The sequence below is a fragment of the Stegodyphus dumicola genome, chromosome 10 (assembly GCF_044657685.1).
Source record: "Stegodyphus dumicola isolate Sdum_Otavi_A_Nest chromosome 10, ASM4465768v1".
In the NCBI taxonomy this organism is placed as follows: Eukaryota; Metazoa; Arthropoda; class Arachnida; order Araneae; family Eresidae; genus Stegodyphus; species Stegodyphus dumicola.
The window spans coordinates 83,402,110-83,421,250 of NC_140777.1; the positions used below are offsets into that span (position 1 = coordinate 83,402,110).

General features: G+C 34.2%; 2 protein-coding genes across 2 annotated transcripts in view; one reads left to right on the plus strand and one right to left on the minus strand.

Annotated features, from left to right (window-relative positions):
* Positions 1 to 19,141, minus strand: part of LOC146995008 (uncharacterized) — a 216,132-nt gene that overhangs the window by 90,996 nt on the left and 105,995 nt on the right. The window lies entirely within an intron of this gene.
* The window catches only part of LOC118181785 (uncharacterized), a 99,094-nt gene that overhangs the window by 22,648 nt on the left and 57,305 nt on the right, over positions 1 to 19,141 (plus strand). The window contains exon 2 of the mRNA XM_085825134.1: positions 9,684 to 9,708. Coding sequence (XP_085681260.1) covers positions 9,684 to 9,708 — 25 coding nt within the window. The remainder of the gene's footprint in view (positions 1 to 9,683; positions 9,709 to 19,141) is intronic.

Sequence of the window (19,141 nt, forward strand, 5' to 3'; positions counted from 1 at the left end):
CGCGATCTATTTGCGAGAATGACGCCACATTTTGTAGGAAGATTAAACAAGACGGGGAACGAAGGATTCCGCGAAAAAATATTAGTTCCAAAAGTGACCGCTAGGGGAATATTTGGCGCTGTGTAATAGAAAATAGAGTGTTAACAAATGTAAATCAATAGGGAAATTACCTTTTATTTTGCATTCAAATGAGGTTTAGTGTGGCTGCCGTTGTTGTGGACCACATACTGCATTCTGTGCACAGTATGCACAACAGCAGAAAGTTAACATGTCTGCAGGAATCTCCCTTACAGTCCGTGATATGTTATCCTTCAACGTAGCCAGGTCCTGGACCACTCCTTGATAGACCTTGTACTTAAGGTAACCCCATAGCCAGAAGTCGCACGGGGTAAGATCAGGCGACCGAGGTGGCCATGGAGTTGGAAAGTAGCGGCTAATGACTCTTTCTGTTGTGAATTTCTGTTGTAACATCTGTTGCACCCGTACAACAACGTGTGGAGGGGCTCCATCTTGCATGAAAATGATTTCCCTCAGGCATTGCCTTCGCTGAAGTGCCGGAATGACAAAGCTGTTCAACATGTGGCGATATTTCTCTCCGGTAACAGAACAGGTTTCCGGTCCTGTCGGGGTAATGTTCTCATAGAAGAATGGACCTACGATAAATTCCGCTGTGAACCCACACCAAACAATTACCTTTGGTGAATGTAAGGGAAATAGCTGTGACTGCACGTGGTTGTTTGTCAGCCCAAATTCGGCAGTTCTGGGTATTCACAGTTCCATTCAGGTAAAAGTGGGCCTCGTCTCCCCATAAGATCATCCATCACGGCCAAGCATCATCCACCTCCATTCTGGCGAGAAAGGTGAGAGCAAAAGTCAATCGCTTATCATGGTCGGGATACAGTAACTCCTGTACACAGCTGATTTTGTACGGATAGAATAGAAGTTGATAATCTTTCGTAAGATTTTCCATACCGTACTGTAAGGCATATCCATAATAAAAGGTAATTTCATTCCGTATTAATTTGCATTTGTTAACACTTTATTTTCTATTACACAGCGTCAAATATTCCCCTAGCGGTGACTTTTGGAACTAATTTTATTTTTCGCGGAATCCTTCGTCCCCCGTCTTGTTTAGTCTTCCTACAAAATGTGGCGTCATTCTCGCAAATAGATAGCGCTACAGAACACTGTGAGCACTGTCAGTTTAATTATAGCCACCCGGTATTTGGTATCAACAACTTAAAAGTGATCCATCAATTTTATTTATTCGACGCAGAATACCGTTTCGAGCGTAATAGCTCTTCTGGGTTGACACTCCATTTGAGAAAAAAAGAAAATAACTTAAATTTGCGTAACACTAAATATAAGTTATCGTTATCAGTTTCATGAATTTAAGCGATCGTTTATTTATCACTAATTATTATTTAAAGGAAAGGTACTGAATCTATACTTGACAGTAATAAATTCAGAAAAATAAAGAAACAAATAATCCAGTATTACAATGCCGCTTCACGTAGCAAGATTTCGATTATTACGAAATTGTCTCATAAAACCACGCTTAAATAATGTAGCTTCCACAAAATACGTTTAACAGCAATAACAACGATTCTTTAAGCCTTTTCGCTGCCTCGAGTAAGTGATTTCAAAAAAACGCGTTAAGCCACCCATAGTCCCAAAATCAATGAAGTAGCTTGCTCTATAAAAATATCAAAATCATGCAATATTTAGAATGTAACTTAAAAGGGAAGTAAACAAAAAATATAAAATAAGCCAAAAAAATGTAAACGAAACTAAAATTTAAGAAATATTTTTGTAAAATTATTTTATAAGGCATACATGTGCACATTACATTTTTAATTAAGCCACATGTATGTACAAAATGCATCTTTATTTTACATAGCTATGTATGAATTTATTTCCTTATCTTTGGCGTTCTGGTTTGTATTCCTGTTTCCTTTTTAGTACTTCCTTGTACGAAGTAAAAAGGAAGTATTGTAATCGCAAAAAACTTCAGGCATCATATTTCAACAAAAATATCCAATTTGTCATCTATCGAATGCAATTTAACGATATTTTTGCGTGACATCCGTACGTAAGGACAAAATAAAGAACTGTTCCCCCCCCAAAAAAAAAAATTATAAAACTGATTTAAAATTAATTCTAAAGAGAATTTTTTGTGGCATCTGTGCGCACGTACGTATCTCGCATAACTCAAAAACGAGTAGCCTCAGAACGTTGAAATTTTGCATATAGGATTCCTCTAACACGTAGATCTGCACCTCGTATTTTGGATGCAATCGATAGCACCAAAAGTGTTTAAATACACTTCTCGACATTGAAAATGCAACACCAAGAAGGAGTAGTCAGAAATTTATGCAAATTTTAGAGTAGACGCACGTCACTATGTTATGCAAATGATGTGAAATGCGCAGCTCTCCGACGCACGTGAAGTAAGATATAAGGGAAGGAACGTGCAGAATGGGCAATATTCGTGCTGTTATTTCTTCCAGACAAATTATCGAAGAATGTTGGTTTTTTGTCCCGGAGGATATGTGTAATAGGAGAGAAATGCAGGCCGCCGTCAACGAAGGCACTTCCAGCAGATAGACGATTTTACGAGGGGTATGATGATAGGACTGAGAAGGGCGAGTTGGTCCTTACGTCAAATTTCAGCTGATACCCACATGGATGCGAGCACGCTGCATCGGCAGTGGCGAACATGGTTGGAACAAGGAAATGTGGGAAGAAAAAGGTGTGCGGGTGCAGCCAGAGTGACGTCAGCACGCGTGGATCGAGGCATCCGCCGACAAGCTCTGGTAGTCCCACAAGTCACTTGTACCGCGATTCTGCAGCATGTGCACGACACCCTGGATGTTCCCGTGTCGACCAGAACCATTACCCGTCGATTGGTTGAACGTGGCCTGCACACACGGCGTCCGTTAAGAAGACTGCCATTGACACCACAGCATACACGCCAACGTTTAGAATGGTGCCGGACTGGAGCGATGTGGGTGACAGAATGGCAAAACGTCGTGTTCTCAGATGAGTCACGCTTCTGTTTATCCAGCGACAGTCGCCGCATACGTGTGTGGTGTCGACGTGGAGACAGATATAACCTGGCAGTAACTGTAGAACGCCCCACCGCGCGACATCGTGGCATAATGGTTTGGGGCGCTATTGCCTACGATTCCAGGTCACCTCTAGTTCGTATTCTGGGCACTATGACGGCCCAACGATACTTGGATAATGTACTGCTGCCGGTGGCAATCCCTACCTTCAGGGGCTGCTTAACGCAATTTTTCAGCAGGATAACGCCAGACCACACAGCGCTCGCATCTGCCAACATGCTCTGCAAGGTATACAGATGCTTCCCTGGTCACCGTACTCTCCTGGCCTGTCACCAATCGGACATATGTGCGATGGGATTGGACGCCGTTTGCAGACTCTGCCCCTGCGTCGTTCAGAAGACGAACTGTGACAAATGCTTGAAAGAGAATGGAACTCTATTCCTCAGAACACAATTCGCACTCTTATTGACTCTTATTGCCTAGACGTGTTTCTTCGTGCATCGCTGTCCGCGGTGGTCCTACATCCTACTGAGCCGATGCCGTTCTCGCTCAGTATTCTGACTATGATTTTGAAATAAATATCACTTATTACTGCTTGCTGTTTCTGTCTTTTTTCCAAATTTCATCACTTTCTGACCACTCCTTCTTGGTGTTGCATTTTCATTGTTGAGCAGTGTATATGTATATATATTTTCCACTCTGTTACTCGGCTCAGTGAACTCAGTTTCTTCATTCTTATATGTTTGTAACTTGTGCAATTTTTGCTTTAAAAATGATTGAATTATGTTGGTCTTATCTTCCGGTTAAGGTTTTTATGCCTTTAGTAAATCTGCATACAGTATTTGTGGAATTATCAACAATTTAAAAAATGTTTAAGTCTCGCTAAGCCTAATTATTTTTGCATGACGACCATGTTTGTTTATATTTGAAACAGCAGAATGGTAGATTTTTACCAATCTAGAGAAAGTAAGCTTCGCAACAACAAAGATAGCGCCTTCTTTTATTATTGCGAATTAAATCATTAATCCATTCTGGAAATGATTCGAGGAAATAAGTGTTTAAGATTTACTTCATAATTTTCAATACAGATATTTTGAGTTTTTATGTACTTTTGCCTTGTCGCGAAGTCAAAACTGAGTTAATTGAATGAGAAATACTGAATTGTCTGTGAAAAACTATTTTTTATTCTTGTTGCTGTTGTTTGCTTAATTTCTTTTATACATCGTTTTAGATTTATTATAGTATTTGAATAGAACATGTGGCAACGATTAGATAGTTCTTAAGATGATATAAAATTTCTGCATTCTGAGTTAAAAAAATGAATGAAATGAAACACTGTTAAGTGACTCTACGGCCAGAGTGTCGCTATGGTAAACAAATATAGTGAATTTCAAAGAATGCATTTATTCTATTGTGGTTTATGCGGTATCGATGAAGTAAATTCAATTCAATCCAATAAGTTTAAATGAAATACAATAAAAAATGCGTATGATTGAATACTTCGTACAAGGAAGTCATGGGGTGTACACATCACATTTTTCACTATATGCTATTATAGTTTGCTAACTGGAAAAGTAATGGTTTGCAAGAATGATTATTCAATTTATACATATTTTTCTTATTATGCAAAAATTAAACGTATTTTCTTTCTGGATCGCTTTTTGTTATTTTTATTATTAATGATATGATGCGGTTTTTAACCCTAGCCTCAGCTATGCCTTTAAAACGAGGGATTTTTAAATTTCCTTTACTTAAAATAGTTGCCATTAGTTACATTTTGTCGGAAAAGCAAATAATCGTTCACTAGTGAAATGACTCATTTTGGATAGATTTCGTTCGGCATGGTTTCAGGTTTTAGAATCTTTAAACATTCATAGAAATAATGCAAACGTAAAATGTGGGGGAAAAAAACAGTGAAAGTGTTTAAAGCTTGCGAATTTTTTAAGCAAAATGTTAAACACAATTTAAATTACGCCATGAAAGTAGTAAATAAAATTCTTCTATCAGCACAACTCATCGAATATTTTAATAAAATAGTCTCATTTGCTCACAACACGACTTCCTTGTTCGACCTATTAAAATATAGGTATTTTTGCTGCATTTCATTTAAACTTATTTCCTCGAATTTCGTTAGAGATATATTTCTCATTCAATTATTTAAGTTATCACTTCGCGATAATGCAAAAATAAATAGAAACTCAGCGGGGAAGAAGGCATATTTTTCAATACTCAAAGCTGAAAGTTTACTTTTGCTCCCACTCGGCAAAACACTAAAGATGCAGAAACTGATTTAATTCAATATTCTGCTAAGTTTCAAATGTAAACAAATAGGGTTGCTAAGTTAGGCTTAGGAGCGCTTCAACAACTTGTAAATTATTGATAATACTGCATACATATTATTGATAATACTGCATACAGGTTAATTAAACGCATAAGCATGTTAACTAAAACATAACAACAATACAATTCAATCATTTTTAAACCAAAAAATGCCCATTTTACCAACATATAAAAATAAAAAGTACCTGAGCTCCCCAAGCCAAGTAACAGAAGGAGTATATACTCTTGGTGCGGTCGATTGCAACCAGAAAGGGAGATGCACAACTGAATGTTATAGTAGTCCTATATACAAAATTTCAACGCTCTGAGAATACTCGTTTTTAAGTTATGCGAGATTAATACATATGTATCTACGTACAGACATATGTATAATAAACATATTATATCTACGTACAGACATATGTATCTACGTACAGACATGTATATCTACGTACAGACATATGTATATAAATACATATGTATCTACGTACAGACGTCACGAAAGAAATTCTCTTCTGAATACATTTTTAATGCATTTTGCAATCTGTTTGGGGGAAAAAGAGACCTATATTCTGTCCTGCAGATGTCACGAAAAAGCATCGTTTAATTGCATTCGATTGCGGTCAAAATGGACATTTCGTTCAAATATGATACCCGAAATACTTCGCGATTGCTATACTTCTTTTACTTCGTGCAAGGAAGTAGAAAAGAGCGAACATATTGTGTGCACCGTGTAAAGCAGTATTAAAGCTTTATTATAAAAATAATCCCTCGTAATCTCCCGTGACAATATGCATTCATTTCTATACGTTAAAAATGGAAAATAAACCGAATTTCCAGTCTATGTTTTCTGTATGTGCAAAAAAAAAATTTAATATAAATTAAAGGAAAATTTCTTTCCTGCTGAAAGCTGATACTTGTATAAATATAAGAAATGTAACACAATAAAATTTAAAATAAACGGGAAATGGATTACTACCAGATCTCTTAGGTATTAAAGCTAATTGCCAATTAATAAATTACTGTAAAAATGTGCATGTAAAATTACAAAAAAAGACAGTAACAAACAATTACGGGCCCAGTGACATTTGATAAAATAATCCAAACACCCAAGCAAATTAAAATCCATTGATAAAAACTGTATTTTTGGACGCAATACAATTATAATTTAGCAACAGCATTTATCAATTCTCGAGAGATCACAATTATCTTTTCTCTTACTATCATTAAAAGAAACGTGGTTTTCACCTATGTATTCATGCCATGATTTAATGAAATTAAATCCTTAAAATGTTTGCTGTTCTCGTTTTAGAATGTCATGATGTTGTACAAAATTCGTTTAAAGCATTTGCTTCCACATATTTTGATTTTGTTCTGAAAAATAATTTAAAGAGTAAATATTCATACAGTATACAGTAAAACATAAAAATGCATGTAGAAGATTCGAAGTCTTGTTCATAATAATGCTAATACTTAACCTATTTTTCCGTTTAAAAGCTTAATTATGAATAGGTTAAAGAAACATCACTCACAGGCATACCCAGAACATAACTTGAGAGGTTGTGATGATAAATCCACTGCTCAGAACGTTAAGGAAAATCGTCTTTACTCAGCTGTTTTAGAATTTGTCTCTCGTTTCATATAACATTTTTCAGTTGCAGAAGAAAAATATTTAAAGTTTCAGAAAAATGTAGAATTAAACTGTAGTAGATTAGAATAATGAAGCACAGTTTGAGAGACGTTAGTTTCGGAAACTCTGGTTTAAAAATTCAACACAACTGCTGTTGTTAGGAGAAATAAATCCATCAACTGAAGAATTTTGTCATAAAGGCAAAAATTAAGCATTTTAAATACATCTTTTAGGCGATTATCTAAAATATTTTTGTGAAATTACACGGATGTTTTTGCTGTTCCCACATATAATGGATATACTATGTAGCTTACGTAATGAACAGTGCTGAATCGGCGTAAGCGCTTATGATAAAATAAAATCTACATTGTACTTTCTTTCGGATCAATTTACATCGATTTCTTAAATATTTTCACAAAGAAGACATAGGCATTCTAAATTCTAGCAAAGATTATAGATCTTTAATGCTAAACAGGCTATTAGTATCTAATTGCATATTTAACATAATAAGTCGCTAATGAATTCATCGAAGTTTAATCCTCCATCCAGCTGTAACATCATCACAGCATCTGAATCACTAATTTTAAAATGTTTGTGAGCAGAAACTTTATATGGTTATCATGGTAAATGGAATTACATTCTCTGTAATGACTTTTAATTTTGATATAAAGAATGAAATTAAATGACTCCATCATTAAGTCTTGTGTACAATTTTTCAAGCATTAAATTTCAAAAAGGTTTAACGTTTGTCTTCCGCCATTTTCAAATTTAGTTTATTCACCGTTCTTCTATCAACACAAACGCCGACTAGCTATTAAAGTATTTACTAAAACAGAGCCTATTAACAGTAACAAAGAAAATATACATCAGAACAAAACATACACTAAAACGGAACACCTAACATTCAGAATTAAACGTTTATGTTTAAATACAAAATTTTTAAAGGATAATTTTAACAATATGAAATGCAAGCTTTCATTGAACAATATACAAAAGTGTTGCATTTGCAGTGCTTTTTAGATACCAGCTACCGCATGGCGGCGCCGAATGCAACATTATTAATTTTCTGAAAAGAATTTAATGCTCCATGTTTAGTGTTTACCTATACTAACTCTTGAGAAGGATCATTTCTATCTCTGTGCCGGCTTCAATTTAGAAAGATTCTGAGAAACAGTCTGATTCAAACAAGCAAAATGTGAACTATTTTGCAAATATCTTTTGTCCAATAACGTTGTAAAAGTGAACCAGAAGATTCAAGTTTTATTTGCATACTTCCTTACTAAATTTCTTTTGTCCGTTTCTAATAAATAAGCATTTTTTAAATCGTATTCTTAAATTTGCGTTTCATTAAAAGTAAATTTCAAATTTTGCTTCAGCTAAAAATCTGTAATATTAAGTGGATTTTTTTATTTATGTATTTATTATTTTTATTCTTCCTTCTTATTATTAAAACATAAAAGTTTAGAGAAATTCGAAATCAAAGATTCGAGAACGTGTTATAATTTTATTTAAGTTTCGGATTCGAAAATTTAAGATTAGTCCCAGCTTTTAATTTTTGCTTATTCATTTAGATATATAGCATAAAGCCAGAGAAACAGAACCGAAAAGGAAAAAGAAATAGTTACAAAGTTTGGTATGTTTAGCAATCATTTAACAGTGTCATTAACAGTAGTTAATTATTTAACAGTAGACGTTAAGCGAATAATCGCTAAATGTAAAATAACAACTAAGCTTTGAGAAGGGTGTATAAAAACCCTTTATTTTAAACTAAGGAAGAACAGAAGGTACACCGGGTGCTTACAAGCTCAACCAGCACTTATGGCAACATAACTTGCAATGACACTACGTTTAAATGCAAAATAAGCTAATATCCGAAGGCTACACAAACCAATTTAACGCGAAATTGGCTCAAAACATAACTGGCATGTAGATCCAATATCGGCAATTAGAATGCAAGGCCGAAGATTACAAATCTGATCTGATCTAGCAGCAACTTAGTAACATGGCCTCAACAGGTAGAACACTCTCTGTTTTACAATTTTAAAAAACTCATCTTAAATACATGCGCGTTAATCTGCATTCTGGTAGGGAAACGAAAGGAAGAAGTGACAGTAGAGGTGTAAATCATAAACTAGCTACTTCATTAACAAAAGATAATTCTACATAGTTAACAGTGCATTGATCTAGTTGCGATGTCAATCGCTATATTCAACATAAATTTTAAGATTATTTTCAAGGAACGTATAAAAATTTCTGCCCAAAAGTAATTTTTAAATATGTTATAAGCTGGTAATTAAAAGCTCAAGGCATACCAGCAATAAAATTGCATAATCTAACTTCAAGATTTTCCATCTCTAGATTCTCTTTTTCAGTTTTTGCCAAGCTCTGTCATCATTTCTCTTTACATCTAATTAAAGTCTCGTAACATTATTACGGCATTTTATATTTTCTTGCTAAATTAAATGAATAAACCTTTTTAACAGCAACGTATTTTATTCGGAAAGCAAATAACATCGTTCTTTTAATAAATAAATCGCTGTAAGGTAAAAACTTTCTTATGCAACCCACTGTAATTTTAGAATTATTAATTGAGGCGAAATTTGATTTCCAAATTATATGCTTTTCATTATAAAAAAGTTATATTTTCTTCTTTTATTTTCTTTCAGGACACATGAAAAGGACTTGTGAAACGTAAGTAATGTTGTTTTATTTTGTTTTATGCAAGATTTGTGTGCAATTCAAGTAGTATAAACTAAGTTTTGGAACAAATAATGATCTAATTAAGTTTTATACTATAAAGAACTAAATTTTACAGAAAGTTATTTAAATGTAAGTAAAATGATTGTAAATTTTATATTCTCTACGTCTGAGATCTGCAATAATATAGTCTCGCATTTGAATTCAAATAAATATTTATTTCAAATCTAATGAGCAAATCGCTGCCATTTTATTTTTATGCATGTTGATTTGTTCAGTATTTGAAAATATACAGAAAATACTTTATATATAGCTAGTTTTAGTGTACTATGTGTTTGAGGTTAGCTAAGAATTTATTCAAATTTAGGCGGAAGTTAATTTCAATTTTTACTTTCTCATTGTGTGAATTTTTCAATATTTTTAATGTGCTTAGTTTTTAGGTTTAGCTGAAATTTTATTCGAAGATAGTTAGAAAAGGTTTCTATTTTTATCCTGCTTGTGTTTGAAATTTTTAATAATATAGTTTTACTATACTTGATAGCTGGGTTAAGTTAAAGATTCACACAAACGTAATGACAAATTCCCAGCCTATAGTTATTATCGTAGGTGCTATTATTCTCAATCCTCAGAATTTATTACCATGTATTATTTTTAAAGAAATAATTACTGATTATAAAAATGTATGGCAACACAAATACAAAGATGTTGCCCTTAACTGTTATCGCCATGTATTATTTTTGAAATAATATTATAACAAATATGAAAAATTTATGGCAACACTTAATCCTCTATTAGAAATTTTAAACATATGCTGTGTTTAAATATATTAAATATTTTGTTATTACACTTTGTGTTACGTAAGCGTGAAAAAGTTAAGTTTAATATATAAATTTGAAAAGACGAAAAGTTGTTAATAAAAAGATAAAGAAAGTTGCGTAAATCATCTTACTAAGAAAACTGAACTCTGATATGATGAAATGAGGAAAACTGAAAAACGTTAATGGCAACACTTAAAACTGTATCGGGAATCATAAACATATGCTGGTTTTAAAAATTTTGCATTTTGCTGTTGAGTTAATGTTCAATAATAAAGTTAAAAATACAAAAACGTCCAAGAGCAGAGTGCGAGCATGGAGAGAACATTAAAACTCTTAACAAATCATCTACTGGGCGATTAAACCACTTTTTTTGGGGGGGGGGGGTGTATGTCTTATTTTATATTGTTTTAACGTTGCAATAATATAGTTTTAGTACAAATGTTCAATTTTGGCGAAGAATTTACTATTAAACAGTGAGAAAGAAGTTATCATCTTTATCCTCTCATTGTTTGAAATCTATAATAATATAGTTTTAGTATACATAAATAGTGAGTTCAGCTATAATTTGTTGAGGTGATTATGTTATGGGTTCAGATAATCCCCAAAATTGCTACTGAATTTAGCTCTTCTGAGAGTAAAGGTGGTGTGTGTGTGTATTTAATTACGGCAAAGCACACTAGGGCTATCTGCCTAAGGGGAGGGATGCCTTTCGTGGAGGACTTTCTAAGGGAAACTGGCTCGTATACACGTTACACATGGGGAAAACCACGAAAACACCCATGCAGCCAGCCCGTTCGCGGGATTCGAACCTCGGACCGAACTACCAGTGTTCAGCGACTTTACCGCTCGGCCGCCTGAGAGTAAAGGAAATTTCTTGCAAAATTTCTGGCGAGTCAAGGACGCTTTTTGGATGTCTTGCTCTCATTTCATATTGATTTCTAAATGATCTCCTCAAAACGCTTATATTTTTTCCAATATAGAATAGAACATTACTTAATAATTAATTGGAAGCATAACAGGTTTTATAAGCAGTTTTATTAGCTGGGTATTTTGCTCTATGGGAAGCATACAAAAACATAGATTTTATTTTTCAGAATAATTCACCTAATCACAGCTTCGAAATTGCTTTGATAAAATTTTATATTTAATTTTAAGAAAGTTTAGAAGAGAAAATAAATGTTAATGATTACGATTTAAGCAAATTAACATATTGTTCTGTAACCTATTTCGAACATATTGTACAAAAGTTTAAAATAATGACCTTTCTAAAGGGAAGTGAAGAGTAATTAAAACCCTCTGACCATATACAGCACAAAGTCTGTAATTCGGACGTCCATTATCCGGAATGATCTGTAATCCGGACCTCAAAGCCACAAACTTTACGCATGCGCGTAGAGAATGTGCATACATTACGCATGCGCATAATGTGTGCTTTACGCATGCGCGCGTTGAAAGAAAATTTAAAAACAAATAAATATTAAGTTGTTTTTTTTTGTAAAATTTGATACCCTTTAGATCATAATTGTTCTTTATTTCATAAATTACGGTTTCATGTTTTTAATTGTATAATTTCTGTATGCCATCTTGCCAGATTTAAATTGATGATCTATAAACCGGAAAACCCCTAATCCGGAGTCGTCGAAGTTCCTACGAGTCCGGATTACGGACGTTGTACTGTATATATAGAGAGAGATATACGGCCTAGAATATTTTTGTGATTGTCTGAAGAAACGTATATGTAAGTACATCCTAAAATATGTCCAAGAATTTAAAGCAATGTATTAAAATTACATAAATCCAGGTTTAAAATTTCAGGGCCCTTTGGGCATTAAAAATCAATAAAATAATTATTTTTCATAGTAGTTCTGGGAAATTTGTGCTTTATTATCAAAAACCCGGGCCTGTCCAAGGGTTAAAAACTGTGCCTTTCGTAGGACTCAACAAGATAGCACGTACTGACGAAGTTAATTTATGAAGTTATATATCACCTGCTGTACCCATATCCTCTGGAAGACTTTGAGTCTTTTTGTTATTCCTTATTTCAAGCCATTACTATATAGAAATTACAATATTCACATAAGCATAGAGTTAAACGATACAACAATCTATCAATTAAATCCCTTAAAGAATCATGTGCGCCCGTTACTATCTTCTAACATACATAATCTTTCAAAACGATTGCACAAGCAAATAGCTCTTGAACAGTTGGGGGTAGATCCATGATTAAAATTTAAGAAATTAATGAATTAAAATAGATTTCAGACTGCGATAGTTATAGTCATGTGGTGCGTTTTGATGATATTTGAGAAAAATAAAGTTCCATACCATTTCCTTAGGGAAGACGTAATGAAAAATGCTTTCCATACTCAAATGCGTCAAAAGCAAAATAGTTCATTCTCAATGGCCAAGATATCCCCCACATGTCATTAAATTAGAATTCTTAAAATGCATGAAACGATAGCTAAAGTCATCTGCCCATATTAAGCTTTCGACTGGGAATTCCTAAATTACATCTTTTATGTCAAGTCAATTTGCCGCCCAGTCGGTATGGTGGTCAGGGAAACTAACTGGGATGCCGAAGGGCCTGGGTTCGAATCCAGGAGAAGGTATGCTTGTAACTATCCGTCCCTTCATAGAAAAGGCGATGGTGGCCCACCTATTAGTTGCCTCCATAATAAAGAGGCCACCACATCCGGCCTTGTATGGATTAATGGACTGGGTTACACTTGTTATTGTTAACAATCTGCGATTGGGAAAAAAAAATGTCAATTTTCGAATCCTTATTTGTGTAAGGAAATTCAGTTTTCACACAATTTCTAAAATCGTTATTTTTTCTTTTAATAATCAGGTAAAAAATACGGCCCAATAAAATCACATACTTTTATCGAAGTAAAATTTATATAAGAAAACTAATAAATTTAATCACATGGTTTGAACAAATTCTTTTCGTGGACAGTTTTATTTGTTAAAGAACCAATTTATTTGCCTAAAACGTCTGTAGTTAGTATTCTATCAGCCTAAAAAACCTAATTCATTTTATTCATATTTCTAATTGGAGCATTTGGCCTGAGGCTTGGGAAGCACGAACAGATGTCCGCAGAAGTGGTGATTTTGTTTCAAACCGAATTTCATCCTGAGGGCCATATTTGGCACATCTAAAAGAATTCAGACAGTTTGTTAATGTGAATCGCTCATATCATAGAGAACTATTTCAGCGAAAGTTATAAGAATGATGCGGTTCAAGACTGACTCACAATTTTTCTACGTTAACTTGAATATTGCTAAATAACTATGTAGTCCATAGGTGCGGTTCGCAAAATGTTTTATATTTTAACTGTCCTGCATATGTTAAAGAAACACTATAAAAATTCTTCTTATACCTTGGATCACATGCAGTTCTTCGAAGGGCATACAAAGCGAGGACAACCTTTTAAAACTTTCTTAAAACATGCTTAAATACCTTTTAAAAATGGTTTTCTATAAATGCCTGTATTTCTGTTATAATTCTATAAGGTATTTCTCTCCTTTTCCTAGAGTGCCTTCGTGGTGTAGTGGTTCTGCACGCTGGGCCGGTATTCCAGAGACCCGTGGTTCGATTCCCGGCAAAGGCGTTTGCTCATTTTTCATCTCTCCGGCCTCAAAATAACCTAATTTTTCTACAGTGGCGCCCGAACTAAAAGGGTGTTGGATGAGGTTTTTCCACGCCCAGGATTTGGCGATTGGTGCCCCTAAAAACCTCAGTCGCCCTTTAAAAAGGGGAGTATATAAGGTATTTCTCCCACTTTCCTAGCGTGCCTTCGTGGTGTAGTGGTTCTGCATGCTGGGCTGGTATCCCAGAGATCCGTGGTTCGATTCCCGATGAAGGCGTTTGCTCATTTTTCATCTCTCCAGCCTCATAGTAACCTAACGTGTCTACAACTCAAATTCCAAATTTATATTTTTTATGCTCATTCTTGTAGACTGGAATTATTTATCCTCTCAGCTCCTATTATTATATTTCTATGTCAAAAACTAATCATATTCTCAGCTCAAAAACTTAAGGTTTTAATTATTATTTACTATTTACATTCCAGGATTTGACGTTTGGGATGATAGTTGTTTAAAGTTTCCGCACTCCTTCTTAGTCATTCTCGAGTATTTTATTTTTGAAAACAGGTATAGTTTTAATAATCAAAATATATATTCTAGCAGCCACTAGGACTTTCAATATTACTACATTTACATATTAGTGTGAAAAGTAGCCTTTAGAATAGAATATGTTTGCATAAATTTCACTTAAACGAACGACTTGAAGTTCGCAAATATGAGTTACCGTTATCAAGATTTTTGTTTTACTGATCAAACAGCCCGTTTTCTTACAAATGTTCTCTGTTGCTTTAAGAATTCATTCTAATCCTTTAAGTTAATCTTCAGACTCAAAGATGATTCAACGCTCTTCTTAAGTAAAAAAAAAAAAAAAAACTCAAAAACGTCTCAAGGCAGACATGTAAGGGAATTTTTATCTGATAATTGCTCTGAATGGAATCATAAATCGTCGAATCTAGTTGCGATTAATTTTCACTGTACGTCTGTTCGAGGCATGCTTCGGATAACTAATTTGTTCTTCTTTCAAGTCTGTGCCATTTTTAATCGATTATTATTTTTTGTTTCCTTTCGTAAATTCCCATTTTTCACTTCCAGTACAACCTGAACATTTTTCCTCTTTTCAGCACTCACTTTTAACCTCATTAATTTAAAATGTAACACATTTTGATTTTGACTCACAAATACCTTTTTCATTTTCATTCTTTCTACTACCATTGCCCCATAATCCAAAGTAAAAAACAGTGTTATTTGTAACAGGCCAACGAAACATACCTGCTTACACATTGATTAATACAACAAGTAGGAGTTTCAGTAACTTCATTTGAATGACCCTTAGTATACTGTATAAAGGATCTAATTTTTAAAATGCTTTTATAAAATTTGATGTGTAACTATACATCATTCTACTAACGCTTACTAAGCTTAACTAAAAAAATAATTAAGTAATAATCTTCTCCGAAAATGATTTGTTACCTAAGCATTCAAATATTGTGTTATATTACATCTTCCCCGAGCAAGCTTATGAAATCACTAAAAAACTGAAGATTAAATTTATTCATCCGATCGCATACTCCTGGTTGCAAAATTTGCATGAAGGAATCATACAAATAAAAACATTGGCAGAAAATGTATAACAAAGTATGATATGCAAACGATTAGAATTTCAGAAGGACAGCTCATGTGACTGAACAATTACCTTTGAAATGTCATGCTCGCCGTATAAATAGAAGCCTGTCATGAGGTGTTTCGTTACTTGCCAATATAAATATTTCATGACAAGAAATTATGCTTTATTGACTACAAAGGGCCCAATGCAAGTAAATCACCGCGTTTGAACAGCCTGCGAGAAGTTATGAAACGTCTTTAACCCCTTAACTGCCGCGGGCGTATATATACGCCTTGCTCAGCCGTTGCGTTAACTGCCCCAGATGCGCCCAGATGCGCAGCCGATGCGTTAACTTTGCAAATAATTTTAGGTGTAGCAGCGCAAAGCAAATGACAGCAGTTTGGAAGGACGTATATATACGCCTGGGGCAGTTAACGCATCGGCTGAGCGAGGCGTATATATACGCCCGCGGCAGTTAAGGGGTTAATACATTCGCAGCTCATGTAGTGCATGTAGGCTCGTCTGTGATGCGTGTGTTGAAACAGTGGGCTCTTAAATCTAGGCTAGTCGTAAATCTGGCATTAACTACAAAACGTTGCGTCAGCGTGGCAGGACTCACAGGTATAAAATAGTCAGTTTCAACAGTTTGCCGGCGTCTGCTGCGCCATGGATTGTGTGGAAATTTTTCTTTGCATAGGATCCTCCTGGCATAAACCTCTGACGCTTGTGGCAACAGCAAACTTGTTAACACAAACTTGAGTGCCAGACGACAACAGATAAACCTTACCGATTATCCCTGCTTCATTTTGGAGCACAAAGATGGTTGAGTATATTAGACATATTAAATAGTTTACATGATGACAGGTTTTTTTTTCTATGGAGTCTAGTCCAATATTTAGTTTATTAGTATTTATTTACTAAAAGGTTTCGAAATCTATCTTATTTGGTTCTTTTCTAAATTAGAAACAGTGGTGTAAAACCAATCCCTCGAGAGATATTTATTTGTATAATCTGTTAGGAACATCCCCTTGTATATGGCTATCCGGTACCTATGTATAAAAATATAACAAGCAGGTCACATTAAATAATCGCTCCAGCTTAAATAGTTTTGTCATAATTTATGTTTAGCACATTTCTTAAAGCAGCATCAGAAGTTTAATGCATTTTTACTACTGAATATTTGATTATATTTGTATACATACTACTTCAAATATTTTAGTTTTCTTTTTAGTTTAATGTTTATGAATGAATATTTCAGAATACACTTTTTCTTAACATTTTATCTCCGAAGGGCTAATTTTCGAAACGACATTTTACGTCGAATCACTAAAAGCTTTGAATCACTTTCCAAATTGTTGCTACCAAATATTTTCCCCCTGTATTATATTATATTTAAATAAATTTAGTAATGAAGAATCTGTTTGAATGTATGCATGTTTCTTGCACTGTGAATAAACAACGGTACCTAGAGCCATTCAATTTTGAATAACGTAGCCCTCAACCCGAATATGGGCACCTGGAATCCCGAATTTTGAATTTATTTTTCCATCTATTTCAACTAATTTTTTATTAAAAAACTCAACGATTTCAAAGCGAGCAGAGGCAACGCTTTACAAATTAAAGCATTTTTTGTTTCCGACGCGCGAGTCTGTCTATCGGAAATTCTAAAGATATGCTGTTTTTAAATATTTTAGCCTAAAGTAACGTTAGCCCAAATGCTCTTGTAACTGTGTAATGTGTGCGTAAATGTAACTGTGTGCGTAAATGAAACAAACGCTCCTTTGGGCGTAATATAAAAACCTGGCAGCTTTCAGATTTCTTTATTTCTATTTGTTTTATTGTTTTTAATTTAGTTATAATTAATTTTATAATAGCATACGGTGTCAGAATGTGACTATTACAATTCTGAATACAGTGATTCATAACTTTTTTATCGATTCTCAATTTTGGGGATTGGATACTAGGTATATTATGGTTGTTAGTAAGTAAAATGAATAACACACTTAAGCTCTTGACCGTTGATATATAACGAGCCATTACTTTTTCTCCGCTGCGTTGGCAAGTCAAGACAAAGAAAAATAAGCTGTCACCGCGTCTTTAATCAGAGTACGCCTCCAGTAAACCATAGCACAATGCGCCATCCATCTTTTTATTCCACGAATCGCCTCCACATTATCACTGTATTAATCAAAACACGCAACGACATTTCGTATTAAGCTTAAGATACTTTCTCTCATCAGCTTCATCCAGAAGAACCCAATAATGGGAATCTATCCTTGGTTATCCCTACTAGGCTGGCATACTAAAGTAGCCTTAGCATCATTCCGTAGCGATCTATTCCCAAGAAAGAACATTCTGGAAATTCCGAAGATTGGCCTTCTGGCTAATCCTGTGCTACAGTCAATGGCGAATTCTTGACCGATGCCCATTCGAGTGTAGAGTCGGCGCTGCAGTTCTCTCGGGATTTTGTGAACTGTTATTAATCCTTTCGGTTGGACAGAATAAATTGAGAGCGCCGGGTGTATGGTCCTGTCTAGGGCTGATTATGGATGCTCAGGAACATGATTTTTGCTGCTTTCTTCTTATTATTGTAGGAGTAAAAGGGAATTTTTATCGGAATCCTTCCACATAAATAGCAAAAATGCATTTACATTCAACTTAATTTACATCAACCCGTTGGCCTAAAGGATATTCTTCCAAACTTTCCGCAAAGTAGATATTGGTTACCAGTTTCATTAACAGTATTTCTTCAATAAACATCACTCTTCACCGTAAGTCCTTATAATTATAAACTCGACTGCTCATCTTTTATATACCGTGCTGATTCATTGGAAAGATAATATAGTCTTCCTTTTAAAATGAATGTTCTTCTGGTACGGTAGAACATTAATAACAATAGCATTAGTTAATTCCTATGCCATTGTTGGATTTAGGAATTAAAATTTTCTTGCTTGATTTTAACCCATCTACATAGGCACGGTTTCGTATGCACGTCATTGTATTTAAAAATTAAAATAATCAATCGTTGCTCTAAAATTAAAGATTTAATAAATAAAATCGTTACTCTAAAATTAAAGATATTTACTTATTTTTGCATCCGTTTAGAATGTTTAGACCCCAAGATCCCCGTTTTCTCTTCTACTCTCAATGTAACATGCTGAAGCTCCTTGTCTTATATGTAAACTCTTTTAGCCCTTTTCTAGAAAACGCCTTCAAATCCTCAGAGTTACCTTATGTTGAAGTACTCAAAATTACTAATGTTTATCACACCTTTTACATTTTTTAGTGAATATGCTGTAATCTAAAATTTAACTGGTTATTCAAATAGTATGTTTAAAAACTTAAATTATTTTTAACCTTACTTGAATTTTACAAACTGAACAGTAGACATAAAACTGTTACTGCATGTAATCTAACA